This window comes from Heloderma suspectum, chromosome 7 (genome assembly GCF_057233095.1).
Source record: "Heloderma suspectum isolate Gila_16-S chromosome 7, 16-S_ref, whole genome shotgun sequence".
NCBI classification, from domain to species: domain Eukaryota; kingdom Metazoa; phylum Chordata; class Lepidosauria; order Squamata; family Helodermatidae; genus Heloderma; species Heloderma suspectum.
Window position 1 is genome coordinate 52,723,205 of NC_139464.1, and position 16,831 is coordinate 52,740,035.

Here is a 16,831-nt window from a genome sequence, read left to right on the forward strand (position 1 = left end):
TCTAAGCCTCCTGGTCTTCATGCTTACCTTTTAAAAATATTGGTGACAGAAAAAACAAGGTTGTGAAAGCCATTAACAATGGAAGAAATCATTTTTGTGCTTAAAATTTTTGAGTCTCCTTTCTTGTCATGGTCAACAGAAAACGTGGCATGTCTTTTCCCAGTGGATGAGGGACAGCAGCCAGTTTCTGATAACATCCAAGAGAGTGGGCATTCCAACAAACGAACAAATATTAATTAGAACAATTACAAATATATCCTAGATGCTAATGATGAGAAGATAGAGAATATGCCCAGAGAGAAGGATTATGGCAACAGTTCCTAAATGTCTCCTCCAAATTGCTATGCACACCAGTCTGCTTTCTTCACATGGAACTGTGCAGAACCATCCTGCTAACCACAACTAGAATGAAGATTCAGACATTAAAAAAACTAACAGGCTCTCTCTAGGATTGGGAAGTAAGGCTTTCAAAATGGAACCTAAAAAAGTAGTGTCCATTTGACGTGTTCTGGTGGCCCTGCCTCTTATTTCAATGGGATGGCAATCTCAAAGGATTAAAAATGCGCTCCTGCCTCCAGGGGAAAATATAGTAAGAAACAAACATAATTCAGAGTCTACCAAAATGGTTTTGTTATGTTTATGCTGTTTATTTACAACAAAGGTAAATGACAGATGTGTGTGATACCGTTCATCAGCATGAAAATGATTATGCTTCTGTTTCTATCACACATTCTTCCTCTAGAATTATGGGGCAATCTTATGGCAATGCTCGTAAGCCTCCAAACTTGGGAGGCTTTCAGGCATCCAATGCAGAGAAGGAAGAGTGGTAGAGGCAAGCTTCACCTCCCTGCTCCTCCTGCTCTGCATTTTTGTTAGATAAGCTTTATTGCCCATCTAGCTGGGGCTCTGCGGAGCAGAAGAGGAGGAGGTTGGGGAGGCCTGGGGATATGTCATATCCCGGCTTCCCCAGTCCCCTCCCACCGGCATGCCCCCTTTACCCCTTCTCCATGTTTGTCTTTGTGACCTCGGAGAGGCGGCAGGTGTGGTTCCCTCTGAGCCAGTTATGAGGGGGAGGGGACAGGGAACACAAATTCCTGGATCTGCGATCAGAGTGCTGTCTCCGATCTCAGATCCAGGAATCCAAAGTATCCTATACGCCCTCCAGACTCCGGCTAGGGGCCATAGCATCGCTCCCTCCATACTTTTTTTGAAAATCCCGTTTTTGTAAAACAAATGAAAATACTTTTGTGGGGCTGCAAATCATGCCCCTTTAACAAGTAGCCAAGGGAAGAAATGTATGTGACAGATAGCTAAACTTTTATTAATGGATGAGGAATTAGTGGAAACAATAAAACAAATCATAAGTGATTTTTTTCAACTTAATTTTACTCAAGATTTAAATGGCCTGATTTCTGAGACACCTATAAAGAAGGAATAAGCGAATTGTTTATTAAAAACTACAGCATCCTTTCTGAAGAGATGGGAAAAAATTGGAAATGAAAGCTTTGGAAGAGCTTTGGATAGAAGAACTAGAAAAATGTCGTAAACAAATATGTTCAAATATAATTTACAAATGCTTATTAATAAGTTAGGAAACAACTGGAATTAAAAAATGCAATCCAAATGGAAAAAAATCTTTACAATATGTTAAATAAAATACATTTGAGAAAGCAAATAAGCTTGATAAAATTACTACCCTATAGGTTACAGGCAGAAGAGTAGCCAAATACATCCTATTTGAAGATCACAGGTCTATGCAACTACACCAAAGGAAACAGCACTGACATTTGAGGTTTATTATAAGGTATTATATAAAACAGACCATCCTGACAGAATCAGTGATGTCCTAAAACTTTAAAGATGGCTAAATTATCTGAGGAAGATGTTCAAAGTAGTTCCACTTAGGGGAACAAGAGGTTAAGAAATTACTGAAATAAAGAATAACAACCTGGTATTTCGTGGGTTAATCCTGGATTTTTACAAAAACTTTAAAGATCAATGAATAAATCCACTGACTTACATTATTGTGTTATGAGAAAGGCCAAGATGCCAGAGACATAAGAACTAGCAAAAATTGTAGTTTTTCTATAGGCAAAGATCCTTCTTTAACTACATACTATAGAGGAGCCCTCCTCAACCTGGTGCCCTACAGATGTTTTGAAATACAGCTCCCAGCATTCCTCACCATTGGCCATGCTGGCTGGGACTGATGGGAGTTGAAGTCCAAAACATCTGAAGGACACCAGACTGGGGAAGGTTGCTATATAATCTAGGCGGATATCTCTGATTACCTAGGATTTTACGATCTGGATGAATTTGACAAGATGATTAAATATGATTACAAATGAATGTTTTGATAAAGATAAGACAGGATTTATTGAAGGAAGGCAGCTTGTTCACAGCGAGGAAGCTGATTAATGTGATTTGTAATGTTAAGAAATGAGGTGAGAAGGACACTTTACTGTTCCTGGATGTGGAATAAGCCTTTGATAGAATAGAATGGCTTTATCTACAAGGTATACTCATGGAATTTACTTCGGATCTCTCTTAAGTGGATCAAGGTAATTTATACCACACCCTCAGGAAGGGTTTTTATTAATGGATATTTAACCCTTTAGGTACTTGAGAAACACTATTATATCCCCCACCCCCAGCCTTGAGAAGAGAAGACTGAGGGAGATATGATAGCACTTTTCAAGTACTTAAATGGTTGTCACACATAAGAGGGCCGCAACCTGTTTTCTATCATCTCAGGCAGTAGGACACGAAATAATGGGCTTATGTTACAGGAAGGCAGATTTTGGCTGAACAGGAAAAACTTCCTAACAGTCAGAGCAGTCAGACAAAGGAACCAACTGCCTAGGGAGGTGGTGGGTTCTCCATCACTTGAAGTATGCAAGCAGACTGGGCAGCCATCTGCCATGGATGTGTAAAGATAGTGAGTGTTAGCGAAAGATGGTCTGTATGGTCATGTATTGGCTACTGTCTTTGAACATGTATTGTAGCTCAAGCCCAACCTTTGGTGTGTACCAATAAGAGTTACTTCACAAAAAGAAAATGCAAGCTAAACAGAATGTTTGTTGAAGGATGCTGCATGTGCTAGAATGATATGGTCAAGGTGAGAATGAGATTTTTAAAGTGGTCTAAGCAACTGTTCACTTATATTGAAAGTCACTGGTGAGATATATTTGTACACTGAGATAACAGTGGATTTGAAATCCTATGTGTTGTGCCTCATCCCACTGTTATATTAGTTATTGTTATTTTCTTGCTTTGTCTTTTTGCTCTGTATGTAGCCTAGCAAGATTAATGATATGATCTGTTTCAATTGTTTAATGAAAAACTGCATATAGAATCTGTGAAAATTTAAGAGGTAGAGTGTATTAGATTTGATTTCAGAAGAATGGCAGGCAGTCAGGAATTTGCCCAGAATCATATGCAGTAATAATGCTGTAATCAATAGCACATGCACACTGATTTGCTAGAAAGTTGGAAAACTTCATGATTTTAAAGTTTGTTCTCATAGCTGTGTTCACATACAGTGAAAGCCATGCTTTTTGCTACTAACAGATACTAAAACAATGCACAGTAACCACTCTTCACACTGTGTACCTTCTAACTGATAAGGAATGTTTCTTTCTGTACTGTGAGAAAACTTACTTTGCTGCCAAAAGATGGGGGGGGGGGGACAACAGTGTGTGTATTTTTGACAGTCTTCTAACTTAGTGAGACTTGCTCTATAAAATCCTGATTGAAGTGGCCTGTTACCTGTTCTTGTCTGAAAGAAGAAAGGTGCACCATCTGCTCAGATAACCATCCCTGAAGTACGGCACCCTGTCACTCCCCTGGAAACCAGAGTGACTGAACCGAAAGTTAAGAGATGTGTAAGCTTTCTTTTAACATACAAATAGATTTCATTCAGATGAAGAAATGTTCTTTTAAATATGTATTAGTAGCTGTGTGTACAAAGCTCTGCAAATTCAACAGCATTTCCAGTGCTCCTACCATCCCCAGCCAGCAGGGGATGGTACCATCCCCATCCCCAGCTGGTAAAAAACAACAATGGAGTCTTAAAAAACAAATTAACCAAAATCTGTGCTAAAACTAGACTTAAATGGCCTGATGCTCTAACTTTGGCCCTACTGAGAATGTGTGTCACTTCACACCGACAGACTAGACTCAGTCCCCATGAGATCCTTATGGGAAGACCCATGAGACTCCCATCTTCAGCACCTATTAAATAACATCTTACTAACTTGCATTTAAGTGATGAGACTGTGTTGAACTATTGCCAAGCATTAATGAAGTGTGTGAAGGCTTTCCATTCACAGGTTAAAAAGCACTTTCAGACGTACCTACATACAGTGTCACAACCTATAGCCTAGAGATTGAATCTACATCAGAGTCCATCAGAGGAAGTCTTCCCTTTAGCCTTACTGGAAAAGATCCCATCAGGTGCTGTTGACCATCCATGCTGCCGTGAAGCTGAACAGACAGCTTACCTGGATCCCCGCAGTCTTGCCCCCTGGAGACAATGTGCCCCAGAACCAGACAATGCTGGATGTGTCCTAATACAGAGTTCATCAGCCCTATGGGTCATTTTGGACCCGAAAGAGAAGAACATCTCTGGTTGCTATCGTAGTACTGGCTTGTTGCCCTTTATCCTGCTATTGTGTGAAATTTTCTTAGACTTTTGGCACTTTGGCCTCCTCTGGATTACAAAATAGCCACCTTTAAGAAACCAGTAGTGAGCCAAGCACTTGCTGGTGAAGTGAGCATAAGCCTAGCAGTGAGCCTAGTGTCTGTTAGTGAAGAAAGAGTTGTCTCAGCATCCACCAGAAGCACATTCTCATGTAGCCCATCTGCATCCTGCTGCTGCTTGGCATCTTTTGTTGCATGAAAGCAAAGAACACTTTCCAGAAAGTAGTAAACCAGTTTCAAGTGGACTTAAATGTATCCAACTGCTAGATCTGCAGCCATGTGCCAGTCCATGCCAATAGAGGCACACCAATGATCCAAATCCCACTAAATCCGACGAAAAATTATTAAACCCTATTACCTAGATCTACCGGTATCTAGAGAACTACCGGAAGTACAAGCTGGATTTAGAAGAGGCAGAGGAACTAGAGATCAAATCGCCAACATTCGCTGCATCATGGAGAAAGCAAGAGAATTCCAGAAAAACGTCTATTTCTGCTTCATTGACTACGCGAAAGCCTTTGATTGTGTGGATCACAACAAACTGTGGCAAATTCTTAAAGTGATGGGAGTACCAGACCACCTTACCTGTCTCCTGAGAAACCTGTATGAGGGTCAAGAAGCAACAGTAAGAACCAGACATGGAACAACCGATTGGTTCAAAATTGGGAAAGGAGTACGACAAGGCTGCATATTGTCACCCTGCTTATTTAACTTATATGCAGAGTACATCATGAGAAATACTGGGTTGGATGAATCAGAGGTCGGAATTAAGATTGCTGGGAGAATTATCAACAACCTCCGATATGCAGACGATACCACCCTAATGGCAGAAAGCGAAGAGGATCTAAAGAGCCTCTTGTTGAGGGTGAAAGAGGAGAGTGCAAAAGCTGGTTTGAAACTCAACATTAAAAAAACTAAGATCATGGCATCTGGCCCCATCACTTCCTGGCATATAGAAGGGGAAGAAATGGAAGCAGTGACAGATTTTACTTTCTTGGGCTCCAAGATCACCGCAGACGGTGACTGTAGCCACGAAATTAAAAGACGCTTGCTCCTTGGGAGGAAAGCTATGGCCAACCTAGACAGCATAGTAAGAAGCAGAGACATCACCTTGCCAACAAAGGTCCGTCTAATCAAAGCTATGGTTTTCCCAGTAGTAATGTATGGCTGTGAGAGCTGGACTATAAGGAAGGCTGAGCGCCGAAGAATTGATGCTTTCGAACTGTGGTGCTGGAGAAGACTCTTACGAGTCCCCTGGACTGCAAGGAGGTCAAATCAGTCCATCCTAAAGGAAATCAACCCTGAGTGCTCATTGGAAGGACAGATAATGAAGCTGAAGCTCCAATATTTTGGCCACCTAATGCGAAGAGAAAACTCCCTGGAAAAGACCCTGATGCTGGGAAAGACTGAAGGCAAAAGGAGAAGGGGACGGCAGAGGATGAGATGGCTAGATAGCATCACGGATGCAATGAATATGAACTTGAGCATGCTCCGGGAGAGAGCGCAGGACAGGAAGGCCTGGCGTGCTATGGTCCATGGGGTCACGAAGAGTCGGACACGACTGAACGACTGAACAACAACAACCTAGATCTACCAGAAACAGCCACCTAGCAAGATGTGCAATGTAATAAGCATAACTGTTGTTTGCATTGTTTTGTTCCATATGATCATTGCTTTACTTAAATGTTGTATCAAATTCCTTACTAAAACTATACATAAAGCTGAACTACACCAGATGGTCAGCAGAATGCAAAGAGGAATGTGAAAAGAAGAGAAAGAGAGAGATAAAGAGATTGAACATCTGATAACAATACAAGTACAGATAGCAAGCCTGGTAGGCTCAAAAAAGGTAGGCCTGACTAGGCCTTGTAAGTAGCTTGGTTCAGGTGACGTGCCTGATGGATTGAGACGATGTGTATGTGTCTGACCATGAGAAGGTAATTGTAACTTGCTCATTATAAGCAGGAAATTCCTATCCACCAAAGTAGCTCATCCCTGAAGATAAGCAGGCAGCTGTGCTGATAAGACTGTTGCTGAGCTAAATTAGCTCTTGGGCACGCGTAGTGTATTTTCTTTGTTCTCAAACTTTCAGTCTGAATAAATGCATCCTGTTTCTTTTTTGCTGTGACACAGTTTCGACTGTCCCTCCCACAGCTGTGATGTGCTTTAATAAAATTCTGACTGTTCAGCCTAGCCTGGCTTGGGTATTTCCTTAACAGATGCTTTAAACTAGATTCCTGCACTGAGCAGAGGGTTGGACTTACATTATTTTATGTTCTTAGGGTACAATCCAACAGGATAGACACCTGCTAGAGCCCTCCATCTATCCTAAGCCCTGCCTGAAAGAGAGAGGCAGGGTGGGAGGAATGACACAGGACTTTTCACTTCCCATTCCTCCTCCATAGTATTTTGTGCTAGATGGGCATCTGAGCCCATCTGGCTTGCTCATCTTCTTGGGACTGGGGACAGGAACTGAGAGGCTTGAGGATCCAGCAGATCTACTTGTTCTCACCTCCCACTGGCACACCTCCTTTCCTCCCTCCCTGTCCTCTTCAGAGGTTGTGACACAGATCTCATGAGAGGAAGGTGCTACAGAGCATTCCACAGCAGCTGGGAGGAGTGAAGTGGGGGAAATCTGAGCTGGGGTTTCTCCCACCCAGGCTGTGGATCACCCTCTGAGGGGAAAATCTCCAGTGTCCTATGGCCCCTGGTTTAGGGGCAATAAGATTGCTCTCTTACTGCAATTACTGTGTTGTTAGTCTTTTAGTCATACTACTGTTGTTTATTGCTTTTTATTATGGATTTTATTTTTGATTGTAAGACATCTTGCATATTTCACAAAAAGATGGGGTATAAATATTGCAAATAGAAAATAAAAATAATTTTAAAGTAACTTTAAATATCAAATTACCTTTCCAAGAACAGTCATACTGAAACAAGGCTTTTCAAAACCATACAGCTGTTTTGGAGGCTCCTGAAGGCAGCAGCCAGAATATACAGGCAAATAGGTTTTTAAGAAAGAATGCAGTTCTCCTAAACGCAGGGTAATAGTTGTGTCAAACACTGAAGTGAAGAGCACGTCTTCTTTAACAAATAAGCCTTCACCTGCTTTTGGAACAGCTGTAGGAAGAGAAGATATTTCATGACTATTTCCACTTAAGTGTTTAAAATTACAAAATATTCAAAATGCAAGCATTATAAACTAAAAAAATGGATCCTGAACCAGGACATTTCAGACATTACTAGTTTGGAGTAACTAATTCAAGTGAACATTTCTGTCAAAACATTTATTATGAAATTAAACAAAATAGTAAATGGCAGACATGGCACCAGGTTTTCAGGGGGCTTTAGTGATGGAACTATACGAGACCTAAGGGCTCTTAAGAACACACATATATGAGGTAGAACCTAGCCTTATAGCAAGTCAGTTGCTAAAGGGCAGCTGTGTCTGTCTACTGGAACAAAAAACAATAAAAAACATACCCCAGCTGCACCCGCACGGCCCAAAGCTTGTGCACAGTGCTGAGCTAAATGGACTAAATGGTCTGACTTGGTGAGTCTTGTGGCACCTTAAAGACCTAATTATTTATTATCGGGATAGTCAGCCACTTCCAACTATCCTATGCAGGGAGGGTGGAGCACAGAGGGGATTCTCTCCTGAATAAACTCACTCTGGACCCAATGTTGTTGGACAACTACCGCCCAGTCACAAATACCACCTTTGTAGGGAAGAGGGTTGTGGTGGAGCAACTGCGGGCCCTTCTCTATGTTCCGCCAACCCTGCTTTTGTGGCTAGACAGCCGATTCTGGCTGCCTAGCCGGGGCACTTTGGAGTGGGAGGGGGGACGCTGCGCAGTGCATAGGAAGCATCTTAACAAAGCTTCTGTGGTCTCCCCCCCCACCCCCAGGAACGCCCCCTTTTTGCCCTGTCTGTGCTCCATTTCCAAGCAGGGAAGAACTATGCTGCCTATGAGGCGCCAGGGGAGGGGGAGGGCAGCGCAGTTTCTTGGAACTGAGCTCCAAGTGCTGGGTCCAAGCTCAATTCCCAGAAACTGAAAAATCCTATGGCTGTCTAGACAGTGTCTAGTAGCCAGGGGATTGCTCTCCCAGTCTTTTGTTAGTCTAAGGTGCCACAAGCCTCTTTACGGTGTCAGACCATTTAGCTCAGGACTGTCTAAACCAAGGGTGCACAACCTTTTTGGCCATGAGGGTGCATCTGGGGTATCCCAGGCGGCCAGGGGCTGCACATGCACACACAGACTTACACAAATGTAATTCTTACCAACGACATTTTCCCACCAAGCAAACAAAGCACAACCCAACTCCATGCATGTCTACTCAGAAGGAAGCACCAGTGCGACAGCTTTCAGGCATGGAAAGCACAGCTCAATTCTAAAATGTAGAAGTATTTAAACTTTAAATACCCAACAGGACATGTAACGCTTAAACGTCTTTTAATTGCTCTTATCTCTGATCACTAACTGGCTACAGTGGCTCGCCAGAGTATCAGAGAGGGGTCTTTCCCAGCCCTACCTGGAGATGCTAGGGACTGAACATGGGCTCTTCTGAATGCAAACCATGTACTCTACCACTGGGCTATGGCACTTCCCCTCTTCCCACTGAAGCTACAGTCATCTAAGACTAAAGGCTCCAAGCAGGCCCAATACAGGTGGAAATCCACAGTTTTTACAAGGTGCACATTTTTCCTTATGAGTGAAATTAGGAAAATTGATGATGCAGAATTTATGAAGACACACAGTTGGTTACCCTCCCTCCTCAAGCTACTGATGCTGGATGAGAGATAGCACTGTTGTGATAGTTTGGTTGCTCCAGAGAAATACTAGTCTGTGCACAGCACAACATAACTGATCTAAGAGATATTAGTCCTCCAAAACAGGAACTCTACCTACCAACCAGGGGACTCATGTTCAAGAGTCTGGTTAAGTAAGTATTGTAGCGAATTACGTGGACCCAGGGTATCTTCAATTTTCCGTGGCTTTCGTCAGAAGAAATACTTTCAGCTCCATCACTTTCTGATCTTTCCTCTTGAGCACAAGACATCATGGGGACTTTATAGCTAACTTCATATCCTTCTGGAAACCAAAAACATTTTTAACATAGTTCCAGCTCTCGACATTTAACATCGTTCCATCTTATATGCAAGAATACACTGTCATCAAGTAGTAATTTTTTAAATTTCATATTGTGCACAATTTTGCATAAAACAAATTACAACAAATTGCAATACAATGGAGCCTAATCAAGACATTTCTAGCTATAGTGCATTTATTACTTATTAATTAATATAGCACCATCAAGAAAAAAGGAAAGTGGAAAAATGTGTGATTATTTTACTTGCACGTACTTAGGCTTAGTTACAAGTAAGACATGGGGCCTAGGCGGTTGTGTTAAAGTTTTCACAGAAAGGATGGGGTTTAAGGAAGGCTTTATTTATGTGTGCCAGTTTATTACTGTCAGGAACAAAATAAATAAAAACATCTATTTCTAATCCACCCAGAGAACACTGGCTATTGGAGGTATTAAAAATAAAATTAATTAATTAAATACATGGACAAACAATTGGGCTCTTCCACCCAATAACTTTACCAGATCCATTCCCTCCACCCCTTTCTCACTACCTTGCCTTCTGTCGCTATAATTTCAGGAGCCTGTTTGATCCCATTTAATCTGAAATGAATGGTTGTTGTTGGTGGTTGTTTTTACTAGAAAGGGTACTATAGTTTCCTTACACACATATACACAAATCCTAAATGCTGAGACAGTTCAGCTGTTATATGCTTAATAAGTACATGAAAGTCAGCCTTCCTCTGCCTGCTTAAATCCTGAAAGAGGAAGTAAGCTTCTTCCTGTCACTGTCCCTCATTAAGAGCAGAAGGTGTGAATTATTGCCTAGCCTTAGGCTATTATTTCATGTAAAGCTACCTTCCTTCAACCAGCAACATGATACCTGGAGTTGGCAAGTAATTTTCTTCTGCTGGTTAGTGACGCAGGACACTTTTTTGTTTTCCCTTACAATTATGTGGCTTCATTCACTTGATCAAGTAATCTGTGCTCTGAGTACTTGCCGATCAATCTGCTCTGCACATACCTTGGTGCAAATGACTTGTTTGCCCACTGTGCTCTGAACTGTGTGCTCACTTCAGTCCCTGTCCTGAGATAGTTTTATTCTTCTTTCTCTGTGGAATTTGAACCAGAAACGGGGCTACAAGGAAGCTTATTTATGATCATGCCAATCACAAACTAGGACATGAAGCCAGTGTCAAAAGAGGCACAGAAGCATCCAATAGTTACCCTGGCAGCAGGTGCAGGCTATGTACCTAGCCCTACCTTAGACTAGGTAATAATTCACACATTAGACTCTTAATGATGGAATAAATAATTTCCCATCTTCCAAGATGGAGCATGGTGACACTCCACTACTACATAGTACTTTACACCATGCAAATATGGACAGTGACTTTACTATTATGAGTTCAATCCAGTTCACCACGGGCACAGTGCATGGAGAGAGTACCCTATTGCTTAATGGAGCCATGTTCCCCTCTCCACACTTGGCATGTTGACAGGAATTGCACCTGGTGGCTGTTATGGGTCATTGGAGGCCTGTACATACCTCCCATATTCTCATCCAGACTGTCCTCCTCTGCTTAGTCAAGGAACATGATTGCACTGGTTGACTGAGTAGGAGGAGCAGGTTGGACAAGGATATTTCAATGGCCTAGTATGATGCCTGAATGCACACCTAGGGGGAAGAGCATAACAGGTCCATTCTTTCTTTTATTGACTTTGCCATGTATATTCCACCTTTCTATGAGAAATTATACTCGATGTCCTACGGTAATTTTTCTGTGTGCAGGTGCTGTTTGTGGTGTATTGGACTGAATCCTATATTTAATACATTATATATGTAAAGTATAATAGGTATATTTTAAAAGATAAATTAGATATTTATTTATCTGCATTCCACCAGTCATAATCTATACAGTAATTCCTTATTGTTGTTACTTTGGCAACCCAATCTTATTTCCTATGCACTTTAATTATTGATTCACTTCACTAACAGCTATCTATGTCAATCACTCTGTATTACTGAAATGGTCCTTGGACTGTGGGCAAACACCTGCAAAATTTGGGATTAGGAGCATACTGGTAGCTTCCCTATGCCATTTGGCAATAGTTCTTAAGAGGAAACAGGTGAGTTGGATTGGATTATTTCACTCAGGAAAATGTTAGGAGAACATCTTGCCTAATGTCTGCAAAGAATGTGATGGAAAACATGGTTTTATTATCTAATTTAATTTTTGCATCTGGGATACAATAAAAGTTGAGGCACAGCTTTATTTTTAACTACTCAAGCATAAAAAACAAGATAGATACCAACTTTTGTCATCTTTGTATGGCTTTTTAAAAATCATCTTGTAGGCATATCCATGTGCATGCTAATTTTCTGGTTTAACAACATTCAGACCATATAATAACACAAAGTTAATAGACAGATACCAGACAAAAAATCCTTGTAGGAAGAACTGAGGTCCAGAAGAGCAAATTCTGGCATGTGCTGTTGTACTCTATGTCTCACATGATACAATTTAACAGCCTTCCTTCCACTTAATTGCTGGGAAGTCAGAATAGCTTCACTGACCTAGAATTAAGATGTATTTAATCAGATTTGGCTCACCATAATGTGCACTAGCTTTAAAACTGGAAATCAGAAAACTAGCAGCCAAATACCAAGTCCCCTATACACATCAAATGTAAATGACTGAGCAATGTTCCATGTTATTTTAACATAGCATACTGAAATCATTGACACGGGCAAGTTAATTATTACCCACATTATTTCAAATCAGACATATTTACCCACACTGCTCAGGTGTTTAACCTCATGACAGAGAAATATGCATAAATATAAGGCACTTAGTCTATACTGCACTGAATCAAAATAGAAGCAAACAATGCAACTGTATAAAGGTTTTATATCTTTGTTGTATTGTGTTTAATATCCTAGGCACCTTTGTGCAGAAGTAAAACCTCTCAGTGCAAGCCTGAATAGTGTGTGTGTGTGGGGGGGGGGGTATTTACAACATCTGTGTACTGCTCCCCATCTAAAACAGATTCCAGAGAGGTGAACATGAGAGGTACAATAGTAAAAGATCTAAAAAGTTAAAACACGGTCTTAAAATTATTAAAGTCAGAATGCCAATAAAAACTGTGGCCTGTCATTCAAGGAATGCTTCCTGCAATAGAACTATTTTCAGGAGGCACTGGAAGCAATACAGTGTTGGTGCCTGCCTGACCTCCAGGGTCAGGGAGTTCCAAAGGAAGGGGGCCACCACACTTAAGATCTTCTCCAGGTGGACTCCAATAGGACCATAGGTCCATGTGGAACCACCAGGAGCATGCCCTCCGATGCCCTCAGTGACCAGGAAGGTTGGTAAGGGAGAAGGCGCTCTCTCAAGTACCCTAGTCCCAAGTTGTTTAGGGATTTGTACACTAGAACCAAAACCTTAAACCTGGCCTGGTAGCGAATGGGCAGCCAGTGCAGTTCCTTCAGCAAAGGAGTTACATGCTGAAAAGGGGCAGCTCCCGACAACAACCGAGCTGCTGCGTTCTGCACTAGCTCCAGCTTCTGGAGCAGCCTTAAGGGCAGCCCCATATAAAGTGCATTTCAGTAATCCAGTCTTGAGGTTACTAGTGCCTGTACCACTGTGGCCAAGCTATTGTCAGGAGCGCTCTGGCGGCTTCTCCCAGTAGATTCCAATAGCCAACTCACGACACAGACCAGACGAAAGGATTTCTTTTCAAAGCTTTAATCCTTTTACAACTTAATGACTCTTTCAGATGCTAATCACCAGCGACTACAGCAAGGAACAGGAGGGTAGCCTAAGCATTACCTCACTACCGGGTCGCTATCTATCTCTGGAATCTCTGCCAGGTGCTGAGCCTGTGAGGGATGAGCTGGCCCCTCTCCCACGGATAGCTGTTCCTCCTCAGAATCCGAACTGCTCTGAGGCTCTCTGGGCTCAGTTTCCACCCTGACATCATCCCCGCTCCCATGAGGCCCCCCCTCGTGCTCCTCCCCGGGGCCCCGGGTTTGTGGGAGTACAGCTGGTGGAAGCGCCTCAGTAGCAACGGAGCATGTACATTTTCCGCGGGTTCCCAGGATCGCTCATCTGGCCCATACCCCTTCCAGTCCACTAGATATTGCAGGCGGCCGCGAGAAAGGCGGGAGTCCAGAATCTCCATGACCTCAAACTCCTTCTCCCCCTCCACTAGCACTGGCGGCGGGGGGGAGCTGACCGAGTGATGAGGGTTGCCAGAAACCAGAGGGGACAGCAAGGAACGATGAAAAACAGGATGGATCTTCATGGATGGGGAGAAAGCCAGGCGAAAAGCAACAGGGTTAATCTGGGCCGTAATCTGGAAAGGCCCCGTGCAGCGAGGCGCAAGCTTCCTTGCGGGCGAGTGAGAGGGGAGGTATTGGGTGGACAGCCAAACCCAGTCCCCCAGTTTCAGAGACGGACCCGGCTGGTGCCGCCGGTCTGCAGAGGCCTTGTAGGCTGTCTTGGCTTGCTCAAGGGAATTCCATAAGAGGTGGTGTACCGCTTGCAACTCATCTAAAAAGTCATGGGCCACTGGCACCGAAGAGGGAGCTAAGATGGACGGGAAAGCCTTGGTAACCAAAATTAGCAAAAAATGGAGTTTGGCGGGTGGAAGCATGGCAGGCATTGTTATAAGCAAATTCTGCGAGAGGCAGCAAGGAAAACCAGCCATCCTGCTGGTAATTTACATAACAGCACAGATATTGCTTCAGAGTCGCATTGGTGCACTCGGTCTGACCGTCCGTCTGTGGATGGTGGGCGGAGGAAAGACGGAGCGTCACATGGAGAAGCCCAAGTAGTTCCTTCCAGAAATGGGCAGTGAATTGGGCCCCCCTATCTGAAATGAGACCCTTGGGCCATCCGTGGAGCTGGAAAACATGCACCAAAAACTGCTCTGCCGTCTCCCTGGCTGTGGGCAACCCAGAGCAGGGGATGAAATGGGCCATCTTAGAAAACAAATCCTCCACCACCAGAATGGTGGTCTTACCATGTGAGGGAGGCAAGTCAGGGATGAAGTCAAGGGAGAGCAGTTTCCAAGGTCCTGAGGGGGTAGGCAGGTGGTAAAGCAAGACTGTGGGCTTGCCTGAGGGGGCCTTCGCCCAGTGGCAGGTTGGGCAGGAGGTGACATAGGTCTTGACATCGCGACACACACGAAGCCACCAAAAATCCCGCATCACTCCTTGCAGGCTCTTGGTGAAGCCAAAATGCCCAGCAGTGGGGGAGTCATGGCACTGATGGAGGACCTTCTCACAGAGGGGTCTAGAGGGCACATAGACCCGGCCGGAATGGTAAAGAAGGCCACCTCACAAAGAGAAGGGGGTAGAGTGGGGGGGCAGAGGCTAGTCCTAATTCCTCCACTTTTGTGCAAACAAAATCATCCTGAGCCTGTGCAGAGTGAAGGAGCTCCTCCCAAGAGTGAGGCACTGCAGCTGCCACCAGGCTCTGGGGGGGGAGAATTGGGGGGGATTCCCTTCACCCCCTGGCTGGAGGTCCGGCTTACGAGAAAGAGCATCTGCTTGTCGGAGGCCTTCACATTGCAAATCTTAAAATGGAACCGGGGGGGGGGGGGAAGCGACCACCTAATCTGCCTCTGGTTTAAGGCACAGGCTGTCTGAAGATGTTCCAGGTTGTGGTGGTCAGTTCTAACTTCAACTGGGTACTGTGCCCCCTCCAGAAGATGACGCCAGGTCTCCAAAGCGGACTTGATGGCCAACAGTTCCTTCTCCCAGATGGTATAATTCCTCTCAGACATGTTCAGCTTTCTGGAGTGGTAGGCGCAGGGTTGCAAATCGCCGCCTGCCCGATCTGGCTGAAAAAATACCGCCCGCACTGCAAAGTCAGAGGCATCAGTTTGCACTACAAAAGGCTTCCTCGGGTCGGGATGCAACAGGATCAGCTCAGAACTAAAAAGCTTCTTAAGTTCCTTGAAAGCCTGTTGGGCAGATGCTATCCAATGAAAAGGAGATTTCCTGCCCTTAAGGAGGTCTGTGAGAGCAGATGTCAGCCGAGCAAAGCTGGGCAGGAACTTTCTGTAGAAATTAGCAAACCCCAGAAAACGTTGCAAGTCCTTCTTGGTGGATGTAGCCTGCCAGGAGAGGACAGCCTGGACTTTTGCAGGATCCATCCTGATACCATCAGCTGAGATAATGTAGCCAAGATAGTCCAAAGAGGTTAGGTCAAACGCACATTTCTCCAGCTTGGCATAAAGATGGTTCTCGCGGAGGCGCTGGAGGATGGCAGAGACATGGTGCTGATGGGCATGGGGGTCCTCAGAAAATTTAAGTAAATCATCGAGATACACAATGAGGAAAGTGTCCAAATAGTCTCGGAAGATGACATTCATAAAACGCGAAAACATGGAGGGGGCGCAGGCGAGCCCAAACAGCATCACTAGGTATTCATACGCTCCGTACCAGGTGCCGAAACAGGTCTTCCACTCATCCCCCTCCCAGATGCGAATCAGATTGTAGGCGCCACGCAAGTCCAACTTCGTGAAAATCTTGGCTCGCCCCAGGCACTCCAGCATCTCCGGTATGAGGGGGAGGGGACACTTGTCGGGGACCGAGACCGAATTCAAAAATCTGTAATCGTGCACCGGGCGGAGTTCTCCAGATCTCTTGGCCACAAAGAAGGTAAGGGCGCAGGCGGGGGAGGAGGAAGGGCGAATAAAGCCACATTTGAGGTTTTTGTCCAAAAACTCTCGCAGAGCTCGAAGTTCCAGCTCCGACATCGAATACAGCCGACCAGCGGGGATGGTCGCCCCCAGAATGAGGTTAATGGTACAGTCAAATGGGTGGTAGTGGGGAGATGGTCGGCCTCCTTCTTGTCAAAACATCCCAAAAAACCGCATACTTCTCTGGGAGGATCATGGTAGCTGAAGAACTGCCAGAAGCAGATGAGGAGGGGGAGGAAAGGGTTAAGGCCTGGGACTGGCACCTCGGTTGGGAGGCAATGCTCCCGGCAGTAGGGAGACGCAAACTCCACCTGCTGAGGCTCCCAAGAAATCT

The 16,831-nt window shown here is 44.2% G+C and overlaps 1 protein-coding gene across 1 annotated transcript in view; it reads right to left on the bottom strand.

The window, feature by feature from the left end:
* The window catches only part of CFAP54 (cilia and flagella associated protein 54), a 202,841-nt gene that overhangs the window by 18,551 nt on the left and 167,459 nt on the right, over positions 1-16,831 (bottom strand). Inside the window, exons 63-65 of the mRNA XM_084810218.1 lie at positions 12,223-12,364; positions 9,612-9,794; positions 7,613-7,821 (exon numbers count right to left, since the gene is read on the bottom strand). Coding sequence (XP_084666344.1) covers positions 7,613-7,821; positions 9,612-9,794; positions 12,223-12,364 — 534 coding nt within the window. The remainder of the gene's footprint in view (positions 1-7,612; positions 7,822-9,611; positions 9,795-12,222; positions 12,365-16,831) is intronic.